Source organism: Caretta caretta, chromosome 8 (genome assembly GCF_965140235.1).
Source record: "Caretta caretta isolate rCarCar2 chromosome 8, rCarCar1.hap1, whole genome shotgun sequence".
In the NCBI taxonomy this organism is placed as follows: domain Eukaryota; kingdom Metazoa; phylum Chordata; order Testudines; family Cheloniidae; genus Caretta; species Caretta caretta.
This window is the reverse complement of record NC_134213.1, coordinates 73,634,567-73,653,275: the sequence shown is the minus strand read 5'-3', so window position 1 is coordinate 73,653,275 and position 18,709 is coordinate 73,634,567. Positions and strand designations below refer to the sequence as shown.

Sequence of the window (18,709 nt, the reverse complement as noted above, 5' to 3'; positions counted from 1 at the left end):
ATATATATTAAGGAGCTCTGTAACCCTGGTGCCAGTTACAGGTTATACGGTAAGGAGCTCTGTAACTCCTGCAATGGAACCAATTAAATGCCTGGTATAGTATGGAGAGTATGGGTGATGGGCAGGTAACACCCCTGCCTTGTGTTAAACTCTACAAACAGTTGCACCTTGCCGCTTAATTCCTTGTATGTGTCAGTCCTCAATTTGCCACTGTGTCCACATCAATTATGTCAGTCTCTGCCACCTTTCTTGCCCATGCACTTCCACTGGGGAACTTCCAGGCCTAGCCCCTCCATTCTCTTCTAGGTAGAGAGTCATTCAAATGGCACCTAGTGGCAGCACACCTATTGTTCCAGCAGGGAGAGCCATTCAGTGTTGATGGTTGTTAATTGGTCTATCCTAGCTTCGCAGATGTAGCCTCTCCGCTAGCTGTCAAGGTCCAGCAGCAAAACAGATGCTCTAATCCTCAGTGAAGGTTACAATCACAAAAGGCATTCACAAAATAAAAAGAAAAGGAGGACTCGTGGCACCTTAGAGACTAACCAATTTATTTGAGCATGAGCTTTCGTGAGCTACAGCTCACTTCATCCGGGGATGAAGTGAGCTGTAGCTCACGAAAGCTCATGCTCAGATAAATTGGTTAGTCTCTAAGGTGCCACGAGTCCTCCTTTTCTTTTTGCGGATACAGACTAACACGGCTACTACTCTAAAACAAACTAAAATGGAATTCATAATTTGACACAGGTACCCCTCCCACAAGCTGTCACAGTACGTTTCACAGTTAATTTTACATCATGTAAAAAGTATTTCTTTTTATCATTTTAACATTTGTTGCTTTTTAATATCATTGGGTGATTCTTAGGTTTTGTAGCATATGAAAATGTTAATAGGATCGCCTGATTCACCTCTTTTACGCCATTCATTATTTTACATGCCTTCCTCATGTCGCCTCTTATTCTTTTCTCTAAGCTAAATTGTTATAATCCTCTTTAATTGCTCATCAGGTGGAGGTGTTTCCAAACATCCAGTGAATTGTGTTGCTTTTCTCTGGACCTGTTCTGTTTCTGCTATAAATTTCATTTTTAGATGAGGTGACCAGAAAAGAACACCATATTCAAGATGACTGTAATAATGATATACTTTTGAGGATTATCCTTTCTTAATATAATCTAAAATCCTGTCTGCTTTTTAACCATGGTTGTGAATTGTGCAGATATCTTCCTTGAGTTGTCCACAGCGTTTAAGAAACAGGTAGTATTAATAAAAAGAATAATACTGAAAATATTATACCACTTTTTACACACTGTTACATTCTCCCTCTCTCTCTCTGTCTTATTTTTATTTCTGGGAGTTGTTCAACTTTTTCCTTTTAACATATCATCTTGCATCTCTCTACATTAAATATCATACACTCTCATGTTGTGCTATTGTCTAGTTTTATTAGGTTCTTCTGGCATTCCCTACCATTTTTTTTGACTAACCTACATCCTCTTCTTCTCTTGCACACTAGTGTACTACATGGCAAGTGTGGAACCTATGCAGTTTAGTACTGTGGTCCCATGGTACTTCACTATTGATAGAGTCAGTAGAAGTGAATATAAGTTTTTATGACCAACACACTCAACTACTGTAGATGGAATTTGTTTGAGGTTTATTAACCAAATCTGTTACATAGGAAATCACTAATATTCTTTGTACCAAAACTTATTTTTACTAATAAACAAACAAACAAAAAAAAACCAGTAGTAGTTTAAGCCCCTGTACACCATGTAGTCTCTACATGGCTAGATTTCAGAGGAACAGCCGTGTTAGTCTGTATTCGCAAAAAGAAAAGGAGTACTTGTGGCACCTTAGTCTCTAAGGTGCCACAAGTACTCCTTTTCTTTTTACATGGCTAGAGTTATGCTTAAAGGAAAAATGAACACATTGTTTAAGTGGGAGAATTATCCCTAGTGTCTCTGAGACAGTACAATATGTGGCCAAAGAAACTATATCAATTAACCAGAAAAATATTTCTACAAAGTAACTGTAGCTATATTGTAGATCACAATTTTGTTAATCTGTAATGCAGTTTACAGTGGGGCAACAATTCCTTCTCTTTAGTTAATTCATGCTACAACTTTTTAATAAAAACTAAGCACTTTAAAATGTTTATGAAAGGAATAAAATGTGGAAACAAATAGTTTTTGAAATCATCTTGTTAAACGTTAAATTATGAGGAATGAAAATAAGGATGTGGAATGTACTGTTCTGTTAAGTGTATCTTAAAATCTGTACCTTTTGCTACCTTGACAGAGTTGAGAGATTTCACTTTTTAATCATGCATCTGTGAATAGCTGCCTTCCCCAAAATGCTGTACAAACACAGTCCACACAATATGTGAGGTCTAAATTAACCCACTTTCTAGTGTTCGGCTTTATTAATAAAGAAATCAACAGTAAGACAACAGATATTTAGTTGAAGCATTTTCCTCAGGTAAAGCTACTCTTACAGACCTCCCTCAGGACCATGCAGCTTAGATCCTCTTTCCCCACAAAACCATTCCCATCTGCCTTTTATTTAAGTAGAGGTAATGAGTCACTTGCCTCAGTGAGTCAACAGAATCCATGTAACTCTTTCGAGAAGAATCAGCGACTGCTAACAGAGTGGGATGTTTCAGGTAACAACTGTTGCATCATCTTTCACTGATTTGTTTTTCTTGATCAATGTACTAAATGAATTATTCAGAAATGACTATGACACATGAACTAAACCCTCAAAACAAAAGAGCATTTTATCTTCCGGTAAATATGATTTCAACAGTTCCAGTCTTGTAAGTCCAATTTAAAAACAATTCACAGCACTGCTTTAATTCGCATGTGCTGTAGTTATGGAAGACTTAAAAGCTACTACAAAAATAAAATAAAAGCAGACAGTTACTGCTTTGGTTATGCATTGTGTATCATACATATTTGTGTCTGACTGCTTTCATTTTAGCTAGGTAAGAAAATATAACTTGCTGAAGGCGGTTACCTTCATTCAAAGCCAACTGAGACAGAGCTGGTGTTCAGTAATTATAGCCATACAGTTTCCAGGAGACTCCTCCTTCAGCAGACTTGTGGCTGTGTTCCCATTTGTAACGTTGTTCATTATATCCAACCTGCTGCCATCACTCCAGAGCTTTCAAAAGGCATTCTGTGGGCTATCGTGTTTCAGGACATGGATAATGAAATAGTTAGACTTGACGTGTATTATAATCTAACTTAACTTTCACTTGAAAAGTAGACTTAATAAAAGCAAGACTAAAAGGCATTTTACGTTTTTATAAGGAGTCTCATATGGTATTACCTGCTGTTTTTCATTGTGTTTCTCTTCTCACAGTTTTCCCTTTTGAGGGGACTGACACAAGAAGAATGGTGGACATTTCTTTATCTTAAAACACTTCACAAAAGTACAGAGGTAATCAATAATAATGTTCAATAATTTCAAATTGAAATTGGAGTGACTTAAAAAATTTATACATATATTTTGTATCAAGTCGATAACTGCTTGCTAGTGAAGACAGCCTTGTATGTTTGATGAAAGGGTAAATAGCACTACAATCTCTTACAATTAAATTTATATACAATACAAAATTATAAAGCTCTTAAAAAAATCTGTCTTCCCTTACCATGGCACAATTTGGCACAATTCTAAAGGTATTAAAGAAACATACGTTCGTTACTGTGTTGTAGTATGTGTCAAGATGTGCCACACTATGAGCTGAACTTTAGAAATATCTAAATGCTGAGTAAATAGTAGACAAGGATCAAACAATGAAAGTAGAGATCTGGGGTTGTAACAAAGAGCTTCTATAAACAGCATTACAATTTAAAACATATTTTGATTACAGTGGCACAAGCTTTTTTGCTTAGACAATAGCTAATAAAGATTGAAAATGTCCTTCTTTCTCCTGGCTCAAGGGACTGATTCCCCCCACATTCACAACTGAATCTGTGCATTACTCCACAACACATCTTTTTTTATGGGGAATAAGAGATCCAAAGAGAGAAATATTTTGCGGGAGGAGGAGGACATAGACTGATCAGAAGCCTCTAAATAGAGGACTTATTTCTGCAGCTAAATCTGTAACTAGAACAAACTCCACTGGATAGGTGGCGGATGAGCTCTGCCAAAGAGGTAGAGTAGGACCTATAGCATCACCAGTGTGTACATGGCACACAACTTTTCCAGGCCTCAAGAGATGTGGACAATGCTGAAGTAATTGTGTGAAATGGTACTGGATTAAAAACATCTGGTTCAATATGGGTAAGATGGAGGTGTGGTTGGCTGGCAGAGGGAAATGGTTTGGGAAACTGGCTGGAAGTGACCTATCTCCTTATTTAGGAAATCTGCTTTCCTGCAGTAGTGCACAGCCTTAGGATCTCTCTGTACTTATCACTTGTTCTAGATACATAGAAAAAGTGACCAGAAATGTTTCCTTTCATCTCTGGCTGGCCAGACAATTATGCCCAAATCTCTCTACTGCAGAACTAGCAAAAGTGATTCATGTTTTGTCACTTTCAGACTTAACTTGTCCAGCATGTTCTACCTGGGTTAGCCCTAAAGATTGCTGGGAAACTAAACTTGTGTGTTGGGGTGTAATACCCCTGAGAGGATATATTAGGCCAGGCAAGCCTAACTGACCAATTAAGCCGTTCGTAGGGGAGAGAGGCTACAAGGCCACTAATTAGAGGCAGGTGCACTGCAGCTGAGAAGTAACAGGAGGGGCCTGTAAACAGCCCAGGAGCTGTAAGTAGCAAGAGGCGCTGCAGAAAAGGCAGGCTGTAGTTACTCCTTGAGCAGAGGGAGTTGGGAGGCTGGTATACTGTACCCTGAGAGGGTGGGAGCCAGTGATGTAGGACGAAGCCCAGGGAAAAAGCAGCAAGGGATAAGACTGTACAGTCCTTGACTGCATGTTATAGGGTCCCTAGGCTGGAGCCCAGTGTAGAGGGTGGGTCTGGGTTCCCCTACCAGCCACTGAGTAGTGGCACAGGGCATTGGAGACGTCAGCCAGACAGTTGGTCCAGAAGGACTGCGATTTCCCTGGATGGGGAGGGCCAAGCTGTGGACTGGAAGCTGCTGCTCCGAGAGCGAGAGAGAGGCTGCAGACAGAGAAGATGGGTAAAAAGACTGAGGAGAGTGAAGCATCTGGCAGAGCTGATCACCAGAATGGCCAGGAGGAGGTTCCACATCACAACCTGGTACAGACAATTGCAAGCTGTATCATTAGTTAGCCCTCTCACATGAGTCAGCTATCAACCGGTGGCTTGTTTAGACAATTCTCTTGATATATCTGTTCAAGCACACACACATCAAACCCCCATTATACAAATCTCTGGTTAATGCTGTTAACAGAAGAACTTAGATGATGGCTAAATTCTAAACTTGCTTGTTTTCAGTACATTCAATACTTGTCTTTTCTGAATCTGTCAACTAATTATGATGCCAGTTACAATGTTAGGTGTGGTTTTTTTTGTATGTATAGGTTTGTTTACTTAAAACTGGACAGAGACCATCAATTCATCTTAGATAGCCCTTTAAACATTAATGGACTTTTAGTCACACTGAACTGTGTAGGCCTGAAAGTAGAGAGCTAGAGTTGAAGGATGTTGTTGTCCATTTCCAGTCCCCTAGGCTACAGAGTCTGCAGAGAAAATTATTTCAGCTGCTTACCTTCATTATACTGCATGACTGGTTAAAAGATTTACATTATTTCTAAATTATAGGCAATTTTGTCCTGCTATGTAGTTTCTATTAAATATTGCCTAATATTTGCTAGGAAAACAGCATTTTAAAACTTTCTTGTTGCATATGGCTATAAGGAATTGAACACACAGGGTGAAATAGTGAGTTAACTGAAGTAAATGGCAATATTCCCATTGACTTCAATGGGGCCAGGATTTCAACCATTGTTTTTCTTGAGCACTATTTAGATGTAGCATAGGATGATGTCAATGATGCATTAATCTTACAAGTGATACTAAGATTTCATGTTACTTATGTCATGTTTGTGAAGCTGTTACTCAACATCTGTGACTAGCTGCCAAATACTTCACGGCTGAAATTATTGATGAACCATTAATAGTTCATTAGGTGGCAAGCAACATTACTCAGATGTTTTGTTTATCACTGTTAAAAAGGACAGGATGGTGGATGGTAGGCAAATGACTCAATGCTTCATATCCTGTGTGGGCTAACTGCTGGACACTGAAATGGGCATACTTCATCCTGTTTATAAATCTCTCTGAGGTCTGAGCTACTTATAGAAGGATTAATGTTCCTTGGAAACGTCAGTCAGAACTTTTCATTTTAATAACATGCCTGGTTGAATTCAAAACTGGCATTTTTATACTGACACTGCGCATGAACTGACATGTCCTGATACATGTGCCACCCTGGATTTATAAAATAATAAAATTCCCACAATATATTGATCAAAACAATATTGTACACTTACAGAACTAGCCTCCTGGCTATTATATTTGCTATTTCTTACTGCTATTTCTTACTTGTAAATGCAACCTTGCTGCAGCCTTCCACAAATTGGAGCCCTGCTACAGTATTCCGAATTCAGTAGTGCCGCAGAACCACATACTTACTGTAAGACCTCATTTCTGGAATACATTAGCCTAATAACTGAAATGACTGTCTCAGATAATTTTTGGTTCTGCTCTATGAGCGGCAGGTCTACTGTCTTCCACTATGGCTCCTCATGCTCTGTGAGACGGAGAATTTCTTACCTTCTTGGTGTTTATCCACCTCAAGAAAAATAGCCTGCTTGGGGAAGAAAAAGAGAGTGAGAAAATGAAAACCGTGCTGTTTTTTTAATTTTATTTTTAATGTCATTGTAAATATGCCTAAAGAACAGGAAGGATGAAACGTCAAGCACTCAGAAGTTCAGAAATTCCAGAATTAAGGTTGTCTGTGCAATCTTTATTTGGCTTCCCTGTGCATAGACATTATCCTACAATCCTTCATTACATGATCATATACTAGTTTTTCCCTTATAAACCAATTAGCACAAATAATATTTCTTAGACTGAAACTTTCAGTTTAGAAGAGTGTTCAGCCGTATGATAGGGGAAACTAAAGACCGCTTGCTACTTTTGTACCTGTCAAGGTTCCTTCCCCACTCTGAACTCTAGGGTACGGATGTGGGGACCTGCATGAAAGACACCCTAAAGTTATTCTTACCAACTTAGGTTAAAAACTTCCCCAAGGTACAAACTTTGCCTTGTCCTTGAACTGTATGCTGCCACCACCAAGCGTTTTAAACAAAGAACAGGGAAAGAGCCCATTTGGAGACGTCTTTCCCCCAAAATATCCCCCCAAGCCCTACACCCCCTTTCCTGGGGAAGGCTTGATAAAAATCTACACCAATTTGCACAGGTGAACACAGACCCAAACCCTTGGATCGTAAGAACAATGAAAAAGCAATCAGGTTCTTAAAAGAAGAATTTTAATTAAAGAAAAGGTAAAAGAATTACCTCTGTAAAATCAGAATGGTAAATACCTTACAGGGTAATCAGATTCAAAACATAGAGAATCCCTCTAGGCAGAACCTTAAGTTACAAAAAGACACAAAAACAGGAATATACATTCCATTCAGCACAGCTATTTTACCAGCCATTAAACAAAAGAAATCTAATGCATTTCTAGCTAGATTACTTACTAAGTTTTTACAGGAGTTCTGAGCTGCATTTCTGATGTGTTCCCGGCAAAAGCAAAACACACACAGACAGACCCTTTGTTCCCCCCACCCCCTCCAGCTTTGAAAGTATCTTGTCTCCTCATTGGTCATTTTGGTCAGGTGCCAGCGTGGTTATCTTAGCTTCTTAACCCTTTACAGGTGAAAGGGTTTTGCCTCTGGCCAGGAGGGATTTTATAGTTCTGTATATAGAAAGGTGGTTACCCTTCCCTTTATATTTATGATAGTACCGCATAAGGCAGAAACAATGGAGTAGAGGCTGGTTATTGACGGAGGGAGCATAGAGTGTGCGAGCATTTGAAATTGGGGAACATGTTCTTTGTGGAGGCGGTAACTTGATATGTCATTTGGGAGGACTACTTGTGGAAGGGAGAAACTCAAAACGGGGAGTGGGATTGCTTCATGGGAGTGTCTAAACTTTGAAGGGACAAGTCCTGCAGTTTTGTTTCCCTATGCAGTGGTTCGCAAACTTGTTCCGCCGCTTGTGCAGGGAAAGCCCCTGGTGGGCCGGGCCGGTTTGTTTACCTGCCGCATCCGCAGGTTCGGCCGATCGTGGCTCCCAGTGGCCGTGGTTCGCTGCTCCAGGCCAATGGGAGTTGTCGGCCACTGGGAGCCGCGATCGGCTGACCTGCGGATGCGGCAGGTAAACAAACCGGCCTGGCCCGCCAGGGGCTTTCCCTGCACAAGCGGCGGAACAAGTTTGCGAACCACTGCTCTATAGACATGAACTTGCTCTTTCTTTCAGGATGGAATCTTTGTTATAGTACATCCTGAACTGTACTGTGAGTTTGCCTTGTTCTACTTTAGCGGTAGTAATTTGAGGGACTGATTTACCGCTGTGTTACTCACTTCTACAGCAGTGTAATGCCAAGGATTTCAGTGGCATTACACTGATGTGAAAATAGTATCACAAAGTGGTGAATCAGGCCTCAGAATATATAAGATGTACACTGTATCAAACAGAACTTCAGTAAGTGTAGATGGAAGTAACTGAATAAACATTAGAAGAAGTTGGTAGAACTGTTGTAACTTGATCATAACCACAGCATGTCTGTGACACTGATTGTCCACAACCACTTTTTGCTTATGCCACATCCATGCAGCAACTCAATAGCACGCAGCTTGAGCTTTATCATGGGGAAAAAACAAAATCTGCTGGTTTATTACTTTAACTTCTTTAGGTTTGCACAAAAGTAACAGGTTGCTTATCCAAAGATCTAGCTGCGCTGCCATACACTACAACTCTCCCGCCCCTCTTCAAAAAAGAAAAACAAAACAGAACACACAACTCCCATCTCCACTTCAGATCTAATCACCATCTAAATCCACCATATGCAGGAGTGTGTGCAAAGAAATGTTAAGTGAATGGAGTTGGGGAACAAGTAGTTGGTGAGGGTCAACTTTCACAGGAATTACTAGAATAGTGGAATGGGAGAGGCTGTTGCAGAGAGAGACAATTTTAAGTTTCCTCCTTTTACCCCACAGTGCCTAGTTACCTTTTCAACAGTCTCTTTCCTTCTCCAGCACTTTTTGTTCACATAAAAACTAAATATATATTTAACTTTTCCCCTACTATCTTTCTCTTATCCTTCTGTTAAGAACTGTTTTATTTTGGAAAGATGCATTTCATAATTCTTCTCAACCCCCAAAAGTCTTATTTAAAAAGCTCTTTAAAAATGAAATGTTAATTAATCATGCTCTACTAGCAATAAGCTACATCAGAATGTTCCTTCTAATGCATAACAGAGGTATTTTTAAGGCACTTGGCTTTGTGTCTCCATAATGCATCCAGGGCATACATTAATAATGTATTGATGCACACCAGTTGTGGCTTATTACTACAGTAACTTACATAGAAGGTATCAGAGGGGTAGCTATGTTAGTCTGGATCTGTGAAAGGGGCAAAGAATCCTGTGGCACCTTATAGATTAGCAGACGTATTGGAGCATAAGCTTTCGTGGGTGAATACCCACTTCATCGGATGCATGTAGTGGAAATTCCCAGAGGCTGGTATAAATATGCAAGCAAGAATCAGGCTAGGGATAACGAGGTTAGTTACATGGAAGAGTCGCCTTCTAACATAGAACCAAGGATTGCTTCAAAAATATGACTGAGGAGGAGGAAGTCAGTATGAGAAGCAGTCAGTTTTGTCTCACAGAGTTTATAGAGGGATATGGCATTATTATTTATCTTGGAAAGAAAGCATCAAGGTGGCTGACCTATGCATGAGCTTGCTTAGTCTATGCTGTTCTTTAATGAGTAATATTCTTATGTAACCGTGACATTTTATGATGTGAGGCTGGACATGTCTCAATGAACTTTATAGAACTGGGATTAAAGCAGAATTGTTTGTCACGCTGATATTGCCTCTTGCTCATAAACTCATTAAACCTACCATTTTCAAATGTAGGTGCCTAAAGTTAGGCACCTAAATCTATATTAGTCACCAAAATAGGAGGCCCAATTTGTGGAGGTGCTGAGCATCAATAGCTCCCTATTAACTTTGTGGTTATTTCCCCTTCTGTTGCTTGCAATGCAACTAAATTTGACACCTACTGGAGGCATTGTTCTTTCATATTGGATACAGAAACATGGCTTGCTTCCTCAGTGTGCATTTTAAAAACATAAAATGCATGTGTGATGAATGCATAAAACTGGAAAAATAATTTGTAATTTTTGCATTAAACTTCCAAACTTTTATATAATTTCCGTATAGCTAAATTCTATCTGTGTTCTAGTTCAACAGATCACAAGGGGGCTGGAGGAATGACCCTGATGTAATATTTAAAAGATTTTTGGATATTTAAATGGAACAAAAGATGGCAACAGTTTACAAAGTGGATTTCTCTGAAGGTTGGTGAAATGGAGTTTCTCCAAACTGATTATTCTAAATCAAGGGTTGGGGAGAGAGCTGGATGAGTCAATGAAAGTTGGTCTTGCGCAGATGACACAAGGATCAGCAGAGGTGAATGTCTGAATAGAATAAAGACTTTGATTTCCCTAAATAGCAGGGAGTCTTTCAGGAATAGAAAGAGAGATGCACTGGATTAATGGCATTTTTTTTTTGAACTAGAAAAGGACACCTAGGAACAGAAGAACAACAGTATTGGAGCTATGAAGTTGGCACGCATGGTTTTTGTAGCTGTGTTGTCGGTTTTATTCCATGGTCTGTAGTGTAGCATTCATACAAGGTTCATGCACTTGGCAACATTCAGGGCACACCTGGAGTGTTGTGTAGGAGCAGTGCACATATGGCTCCTCTCAAGGGCATGAACCTTGGAATCTCGCCCAGATGACATGAACCGTGGGAAGCCTCCCAGGACTGGACTCAAGGCCCGAGAGCGAGGAATGCGGTAGATAAAAATTGGTAAATAAGAATGTTAAACAAAGCCAGTGTATTCCTTTTATCTGTTGGAGAATGTAATGTGCGGGGAGAGAGAAAGAATAAAGGAAAGGGTGGAAAGCTGACAGGACCAGCCCGTTGGCAGACCAGCCTGCTTGCTTGCTTAAAGCTTTGTGCTGTCTTGTATTTGAACCGCAACAACTGGCGCCCAACGTGGGGCCCTCAGCACTCACCTCGCCCGGCAAGGGTTTCAGACGTGTCACTCATCCACTTCGTGGATTCTGGTGAGTATTTTTCATCATGGTAAGTATGGGAAGCTCCCTCTCTGCTTTGCAAGTGCAACACCGCCATGAGCTACAGTATTTGCTGCGTAAGGCTCAGCATTATTGCCCCACTCGAACTCACTCTCCTGCTACAGGAGGTGAGTGCCCAATGCCTGTGGTACCCTGAAGCCAGAACCCTTAAGCTAGTGGACTGGGAGCGGTTGGGCCAGACATTGCACAAAGAGCCTCGGGCGCCCGTGCAGGCTTTACATGCCTGGCACCTCTGCCGCGACGCGATACAGCATGTCGTCTCGGAAAGGCCCTCCCTCGCGCCAATAGAGAGGCTGGTGATCTCGCCACTCCCGTCCGCTCCTGCAGCCATCCCCCCTCCTGGCGATGCGACACAGTGTGTCGCCTCGGAAAGACCCTCTTCCGAGCCAATAGAGGGGCTGCCGATCTCGCCACCCCCATCGGCTCCTGCAGCCATCCCTCCCCCTGCTTCGCCCCCAGTGCCTCAATTACCACCGCCTCCTTTGTCTTCCCCTCTGGAGCTGGTGTGTGATCACCGTCCCCCTGTGGGACCCCATGCTCCGGGGCCCCCCGGGGGATCGTCCGCATCTGCTCAGGGGCTTTCGCTGGTGCAACAAATGGTTCACGCAGCGAAGACTCGCCCAGATCTTACAGCAGAGGAATTAGCTGATCTGGTCTCTGTTTGCCCAGTGACCTGGCAGGATGATGGCCAGGGCAACCAGCTTGCAAACTGGGTCAGTTTGCCTTACTCGGTGATCAGAGAGGTAAAGAAAGCGATTCGCGAGTTCGGCCTGACTAGCACGTATGTACGTGCTCTCATTGAAGGGCTAGGTACTGGGTACACCCTGGTCTCTGAAGATTGGAAGGCGCTGTTGCGCATGATGCTGACGGCCAGTCAGTATGTTATTTGGCTTAGTGAGTATCGGCAGATGGCGGAACGCCAAGCCCAGGTATATAGAGAGCAAGGTGTCACTTATGAGCAGTTATCAGGGGAGGGCCCGTTTGCTACCGTTCAGATGCAGTCTCAGCTCCCTCAGGCTGTCTTCCCCATTTCTGCCTGCGCCCAGCAAGCTTTCTGGAAGGTCCCGGATTCAGGCAAGCCTACAAAAAGCTTTGCCAGTATCCGTCAGGGTGCATCAGAGTCCTTTATGGATTTTACCAACAGATTGCAGGAGGCTATCCTCCGACAGGTGGATAACCCTGCGGCAGCTCAGGAGATTCTGTTAAAAATGGCGGTTGAAAATGCGAACGAGGAGTGCCGCCGTGCTCTCCAGGCGGCACAAGCCGCTGGCATTCTAGAGCTGTCGGACACGCTGCGGGCATGCCAAAACATCGGCATGCAAGCACACAAAGCTGGGGTTCTGGCCGCTGCCCTGCGGAAAAGCGGGAAGGAGGGGAAGCGTTGTTATCGCTGTGGTAAGGAGGGTCACTTTCAGCGGGAGTGCCGCTCATCGACGGCGCCTGCCCGCCCCTCAAAGAAGTGCCCCAAGTGTCGGAAGGGCTATCACTAGGCTAATCAGTGTCGTAGTGGGTCGGGAAACCACACGACGGGTCTCCCCCGAACCCAGGACCAAAGGGGGGTGTTTCCCACTCAGACAACTGTTCCTCTGCCTTAAAATCCATAGACTCCATGAGGGCGGCGACTGCCGGAAGTGCAGGGCTTGATTTGATTATGCAGGAGGACGCTGATTTTCAGTTGCCGGGGGAGGTTTGCGCCATACCTACACAGGTGACGGGACCTCTCCCTGCCGGATTTGTGGGTCTGATTCTCCCTCGCTCACACGCTGGGAAACAGGTTTTTTTGTCATCCCAGGGGTCATTGATGCAGATTACACCAGCGTTATTAAAGTTCAGGTGTGGACCCATCTTCCGCAGTCGCTCCCGCGTGGACGGTCAATTGCACAATTGATTTTAGTCCCCTATCAGGTGCCAGCCACAGAGGATCGAGCCCGGGGCGGAGGCGGCTTTGGATCGACGCTGTCTCAGTTGCCGCCTCATGACACGTCCTCTCCACTTGTTGCTCTAACAATGTCGCTCCGCCCCTCGAAACCTCAGTTAACACTTCTTTTAAACAATTTTCCTTTTACAGGGCTGGTGGACACTGGAGCTGACGTTACGGTGATTTGTGATCAGGACTGGCCAGTCAGTTGGCCAACAGTTCCTTCTAAAGAGTTGTGGGGGATCGGGGGTAGCAAACCCGGGCGCCAAAGTTTGTCTTGGGTCACGGTCTCTAAACCAGGAGGCCGTGCCCTTGCTACGATCCGCCCTTTTGTGCTCCCTGTCCACCTCAATATTTGGGGCTGTGACTTACTTGTAAACCTGGACACCACCCTCGATATTAATATATAATGGCCCAAAACCCTCCCCCACCCACCTTGCCCTCTGCATTACCATTGGTATGGCAATCCTTAGAGCCCGTATGGATTGACCAGTGGCCCCTCCCCCTAGAAAAGCTGAAAGCGCTTCATTCGCTTGCGCAACAACATTTGCATGCACAGCGCTTGGAGAGCTCTACAAGTCCTTGGAACACCCCGGTGTTCGTTATTAAGAAAAAATCTGGTGCATGGAGGCTGTTACATGATTTAAGGGAAATAAATAAATGCATCCAACCCATGGGCCCCTTGCAGTTTGGGTTGCCAAACCCGAATTTAATTCCTCAAACCAATCAGCTTTGTGTGTTAGATTTAAAAGATTGTTTTTTCACAATCCCCCTTTGCCCACAAGATCGCAAAAAATTCATGTTTACAGTGCCAGAATATAATAATCAGCGACCCTCTCAAAGGTATCAGTGGAAGGTCTTGCCCCAGGGAATGCAAAATAGTCCAACCTTGTGTCAACTTTTTGTGGATCGGGCCCTTGCCCCTTTTCGTGCCCGATACCCCACACTAAAGGTCTACCATTATATGGATGACATTTTGCTTAGCGGTCCCCAGGTCACGGCACAACAGCTTGAATATTTGTCTTTCACTCCTCCTCGGAACATTTATTCTTATTTAGACGCCCTGTCCGATCTTGTTTGTAAAGCCCGCCACCGTGCAGTGCAACTCACGGGCACTGATTTAGTTGCCATTGTGTTCCCCTTGTCATGTAGTGAATTTGATTCCTTGTACCACACCTCCTTGGCCTGGCAGGTTGCTCTTTGTGATTATGTGGGAGAGATTTCTTATAATCCCCCAAAAGATCCTCGGTTAGTGATCTCACACAAGGTGCCACTAATCGTACATCGTCTTAGCCGCTCTTGACCTATTGTTTCAGCTGTCACTCTTTTTACTGATGGCTCTCCACATCGCGGTGTTGTCACCTATCAATTAGGTGACCCCCCTCGTTGGCATTCTCATTTTACGCTGGCTCAGCATTCCGCGCAGTGCTCAGAACTGGCTGCTGTTATTTTGGCCTTTCAACTTTTTGCTGATTGTCCCTTTAATTTAATTGTGGACACCCATTATGTTTATCAGGTAATTGATCATTTACCCCTTGCCCTCATTACCCCTCAGGTCGATGCGGACCTTCTTCGCCTGATTTTGTCCTTACAGTATCTCATCACCACTCGTAATTTCCCTTATTTTGTTGCTCATATTCGCAGTTATACTCCTCTGCCTGGGATACTCACTGAGGGCAATGCGCGCGCCGATCACGCATTACGTGGTCAGGTAAATTCTCTCTTTTCTGACCCCATTGAAAGCCATTCCTTTTTTCATCAGTCTGCCTCTGTTTTGGCCTGACAGTTTCACATTCCTGCTGATCATGCACGTTCTATTGTTCGTTTCTGCCCTCACTGTGCCGCTGCTGCCCCTACCTTTTCTTATGCCGTTAACCCCAGAGGTACCGCAGCGAATCAGCTGTGGCAAATGGATGTCACTCACGTGCCACAATTCCACCCCTATTCATTTTTACATGTTTCCATTGATACCTATTCGGGATTCCTTTGGGCGACCCCACAGCGTGGGGAAGCCACTCCCAAAGTTATTCACCATTTGCTAGCCTGTTTTGCTGTTATGGGTTGCCTGAGCCAGATAAAAACGGATAATGCCCCAGCCTATTGCTTCACAGCCCTCTCCACCTTTTGTGCCCAATGGAACGTCCGTCTCAAACACGGGATCCCTTATAATTCCACAGGCCAAGCTATTGTTGAACGTGCAAATCGCACGCTAAAAACCTTGCTTGACAAACAATTAAAACAAGGGGAGCTGCGTCTCCGAACCTTAGGAGACATTCAGCAACAATTGCATGTCCTTTTGTTTACCTTAAATAATTTAACACTGAATACAGATCAGTAGACCCCTGCGGATTGGCATTTTCATAAGTCCGAGGTACTGGAAAGACCGCGTGTCTATTACCGTCAGCTGCCCGATCCGCAATGGTTGGGCCCGTACCTTTAATTACTTGGGGTCGGGGATATGCTGCTGTGTCTCTCCTTGCAGGACCGTTGTGGGTTCCGGCCCAGTGTGTGCGACCGGTACTGAAACAGCATGGCATGGCACCAGGGGCTGTCGAACCCCAAACCAGAGTTTCAGCTGACCTTGGAGGAGAACGCGGTGCCTCCCGGGTCGACAATGGCGGGATGGAGACGGAGGAGACGTAGCATCCCAAGCCAGCCCGTGACATGGGGAGCAATGAAAGCATTGGTCGCCGTGGCTCAACGAAGACTGGCAGCAAACCAACAGCCAGAGACTCCTGAGACTCTGTTTGTGGCCATTCTCGCCCAAATCACTGCTAATTCTGTATTGATTGTGTGCCTTATGTGCCTGCTATTTCCTGTAGGGGTTGACTCAGGAGCGCCTCCTCCGTTACGGGCCCGAATGACATATAACCTATGGGAAAGATTGGCTTCAATAGTAAATGTTACCCACTTTTGTTTATCTGATTTTGTAGCAGCTGAAGAATTCTTAGGTACCTGCCTTATTCCAGTATGTCATCACCCTGAGGAAATAGGGAATGAGATGATGCTCGCTGCTTATGCGAACCTCTCTTCCCAGTACTCCAGCATGGCTAATTGGGCCCCGGCCAACTACACTTTACCTTCTTGGGCTTATTTTTTGCTGTTGCTGTGTGCAATATATTTCCTTTTTGTTAAGGCTTTGTCGAGACCCGCCCTGGCAGGCTCCACGAGTTATGACCTTGTTTGTCCGGGAGTTAATTGGCTTGCAAAAGCAAATTGATGGCTACCATGAGATGGCCGAGCACAAATAAACAAAAAAGGAGGGGATGTAGCATTCATACAAGGTTCATGCACTTGGCAACATTCAGGGCACACTCGGAGTTTTGTGTAGGAGCAGTGCACACACGGCTCCTCTCAAGGGCATGAACCTTGGAATCTCGCCCAGATGACATGAACTGTGGGAAGCCTCCCAGGACTGGGCTCAAGGCCCGAGAGCAAGGAATGCGGTAGATAGAAATTGGTAAATAAGAATGTTAAACAAAGCCAGTGTATTCCTTTTATCTGTTGGAGAATGTAATGCGCGGGGAGAGAGAAAGAATAAAGGAGAGGGTGGAAAGCTGACAGGACCAGCCCGTTGGCAGACCAGCCTGCTTGCTTGCTTAAAGCTTTGTGCTGTCTTGTATTTGAACCGCAACACTGTAGCATAACATTCCTGCTTCCCGGAAAGATTGCTAGTGAAATTAGTCACCTTATTGATGATTTTCTCTATTTTTCTCTAATAAACCTGCTTTTAATTAATCTAATTTGAATTGAATTGGTTTCTGGTGAACATATAGTGGAGACAAACACAGTTGGATATTCCTAAGTGAAAGGAAACTGGAGTTTGACCTCAGGGGAGACTGAATTAGAATAGAGATCTAAACGACTCAAGCTCTTAGCCAAAAGCATAGGAAGTGCTAGTCTTACTTCCAAAAGTTACTGTGAAGACACAGGCATTTACACAACTTTTAAGAACTTCAGCATGCTAGATACTGGTGATGAGATCTAATACAGTCCTGTACCATTTCCTGTTGGAGAAACAGGAAATACCATGCTGGATTAATAATGCACTGATATCCAAGACATTAAAGAATTTATTGAAATTTGGACGTAAAAGTCATTTTGGTTCAATAAGTAATTTATGAATAGCTATAAAATAAAGTAATGACATATTAAAAGCAAATACACTATGTATTTTTAAAGAGCTAATTTTAAAAATAGTTCAATAATATTTTTATGATTAATCATTTCAGACTTGAAAATCTAATTTCTATTTGTTTTTCCTTTTCAGAATGTCAAAGTGTAATGTATGATGAACAATGCAGGAAATGGCAAGACAGACTGTAGTCTTCTAATGATTTCCTGGATCATTTATAATTCACTAATGCTGTCACAAACCCGTCCCAATTCTGTTAGATATACATGGATTAATTTGTTTAAAATGGAATTGTAATTCAGGGCTAGACAAATCGTTTCCATGAAAATAGCAATACTGTCAATGTCCTTTGGCTTGGGGGTAAACGCTGAAATAAACATGATCCATCAATCTCTTACCATTCCAGAAATAAGCCAGAAATACTGATGATCCTTGCAATTGACACCTGGATGTTGATAGGAGCGCACATGCTTTGGTTGTCAGTGTTGTAAGCAGCCCTAGAAAGTAATCTTTTCACATTTTATTTGGAGCAGTACTACTAAAAAGGATGTAGACTTTTTCCAAGCCTGAACTTTTGAGTCTGAAGCCTCATTCTGCAAACACTTAAGCATGTGTGTGATTTCTACTCACAGAAGTAGTTCCATATGAAGTCAGTAGTCCTACTTGTGTGAGTAAAATTAAGCACATTCTTGAGTACTATTGATTTCAATGGGTCCACTCGTGAACAAAATTATACACTTTCTTAAGTATTTGAAGGATTGGGATCAAAGGTTGCTCACAGTCAGCATGTCTCCAGAAAGTTAGAAATTGTGCTATCTCTCCTATATTTTGTATGGATTTACACTAATGTGCACTATAGTATAAGGTTTAAAATGGTAATGGTGAGGCTGAGAAGTTCCTCTGTCTTATCTTAAACTGTATTAGCATTTTGCACACTTCTGTCTGATTTTTTTTATAGGCCTTTGAAACTACTTTAACAATACCCTTAAGTGTAGTGATGTTTGCAACTAATGGGATTAGAACCACATCATTTGAGGTAATCCTTATTTATTCAGACACTTTAAAAATGTACATTTTAAAAATTCTGTTTTAAAGTACTACCATCCTTTCACATGGTGCGTGACTTTGGAGAGTCTTTCATCTCCTTATTTTGTGTACTTGTTTTTTTGTTTTTAAGCAAGGGAAGGGGTTTAGACATTTTTTGAACTGTCAGTACTTACGAAACACCATTTTAAAAGCCCTTTATAAATTATCATCTTTCTTGGTAGTG

The 18,709-nt window shown here is 42.8% G+C and overlaps 1 protein-coding gene across 10 annotated transcripts in view; it reads left to right on the top strand.

Moving 5' to 3' along the window:
• LOC125640914 (endogenous retrovirus group K member 5 Gag polyprotein) overlaps nucleotides 1-16,908 on the top strand; it is a 121,072-nt gene extending 104,164 nt beyond the window's left edge. For 7 of the 10 annotated variants that reach the window (XM_048860051.2, XM_075131611.1, XM_048860049.2 and 4 more), the window contains 2 exons: nucleotides 3,361-3,438; nucleotides 10,468-16,908. In XM_048860051.2, the coding sequence (XP_048716008.2) occupies nucleotides 11,422-12,876 (1,455 nt within the window). In that variant the 5' untranslated portion in view covers nucleotides 3,361-3,438; nucleotides 10,468-11,421 and the 3' untranslated portion in view covers nucleotides 12,877-16,908. The remainder of the gene's footprint in view (nucleotides 1-3,360; nucleotides 3,439-10,467) is intronic. The other 3 variants (XR_012669695.1, XR_012669694.1, XM_075131607.1) reach the window with 3 other exon arrangements.
• Nucleotides 16,909-18,709: the final 1,801 nt, after the last annotated feature.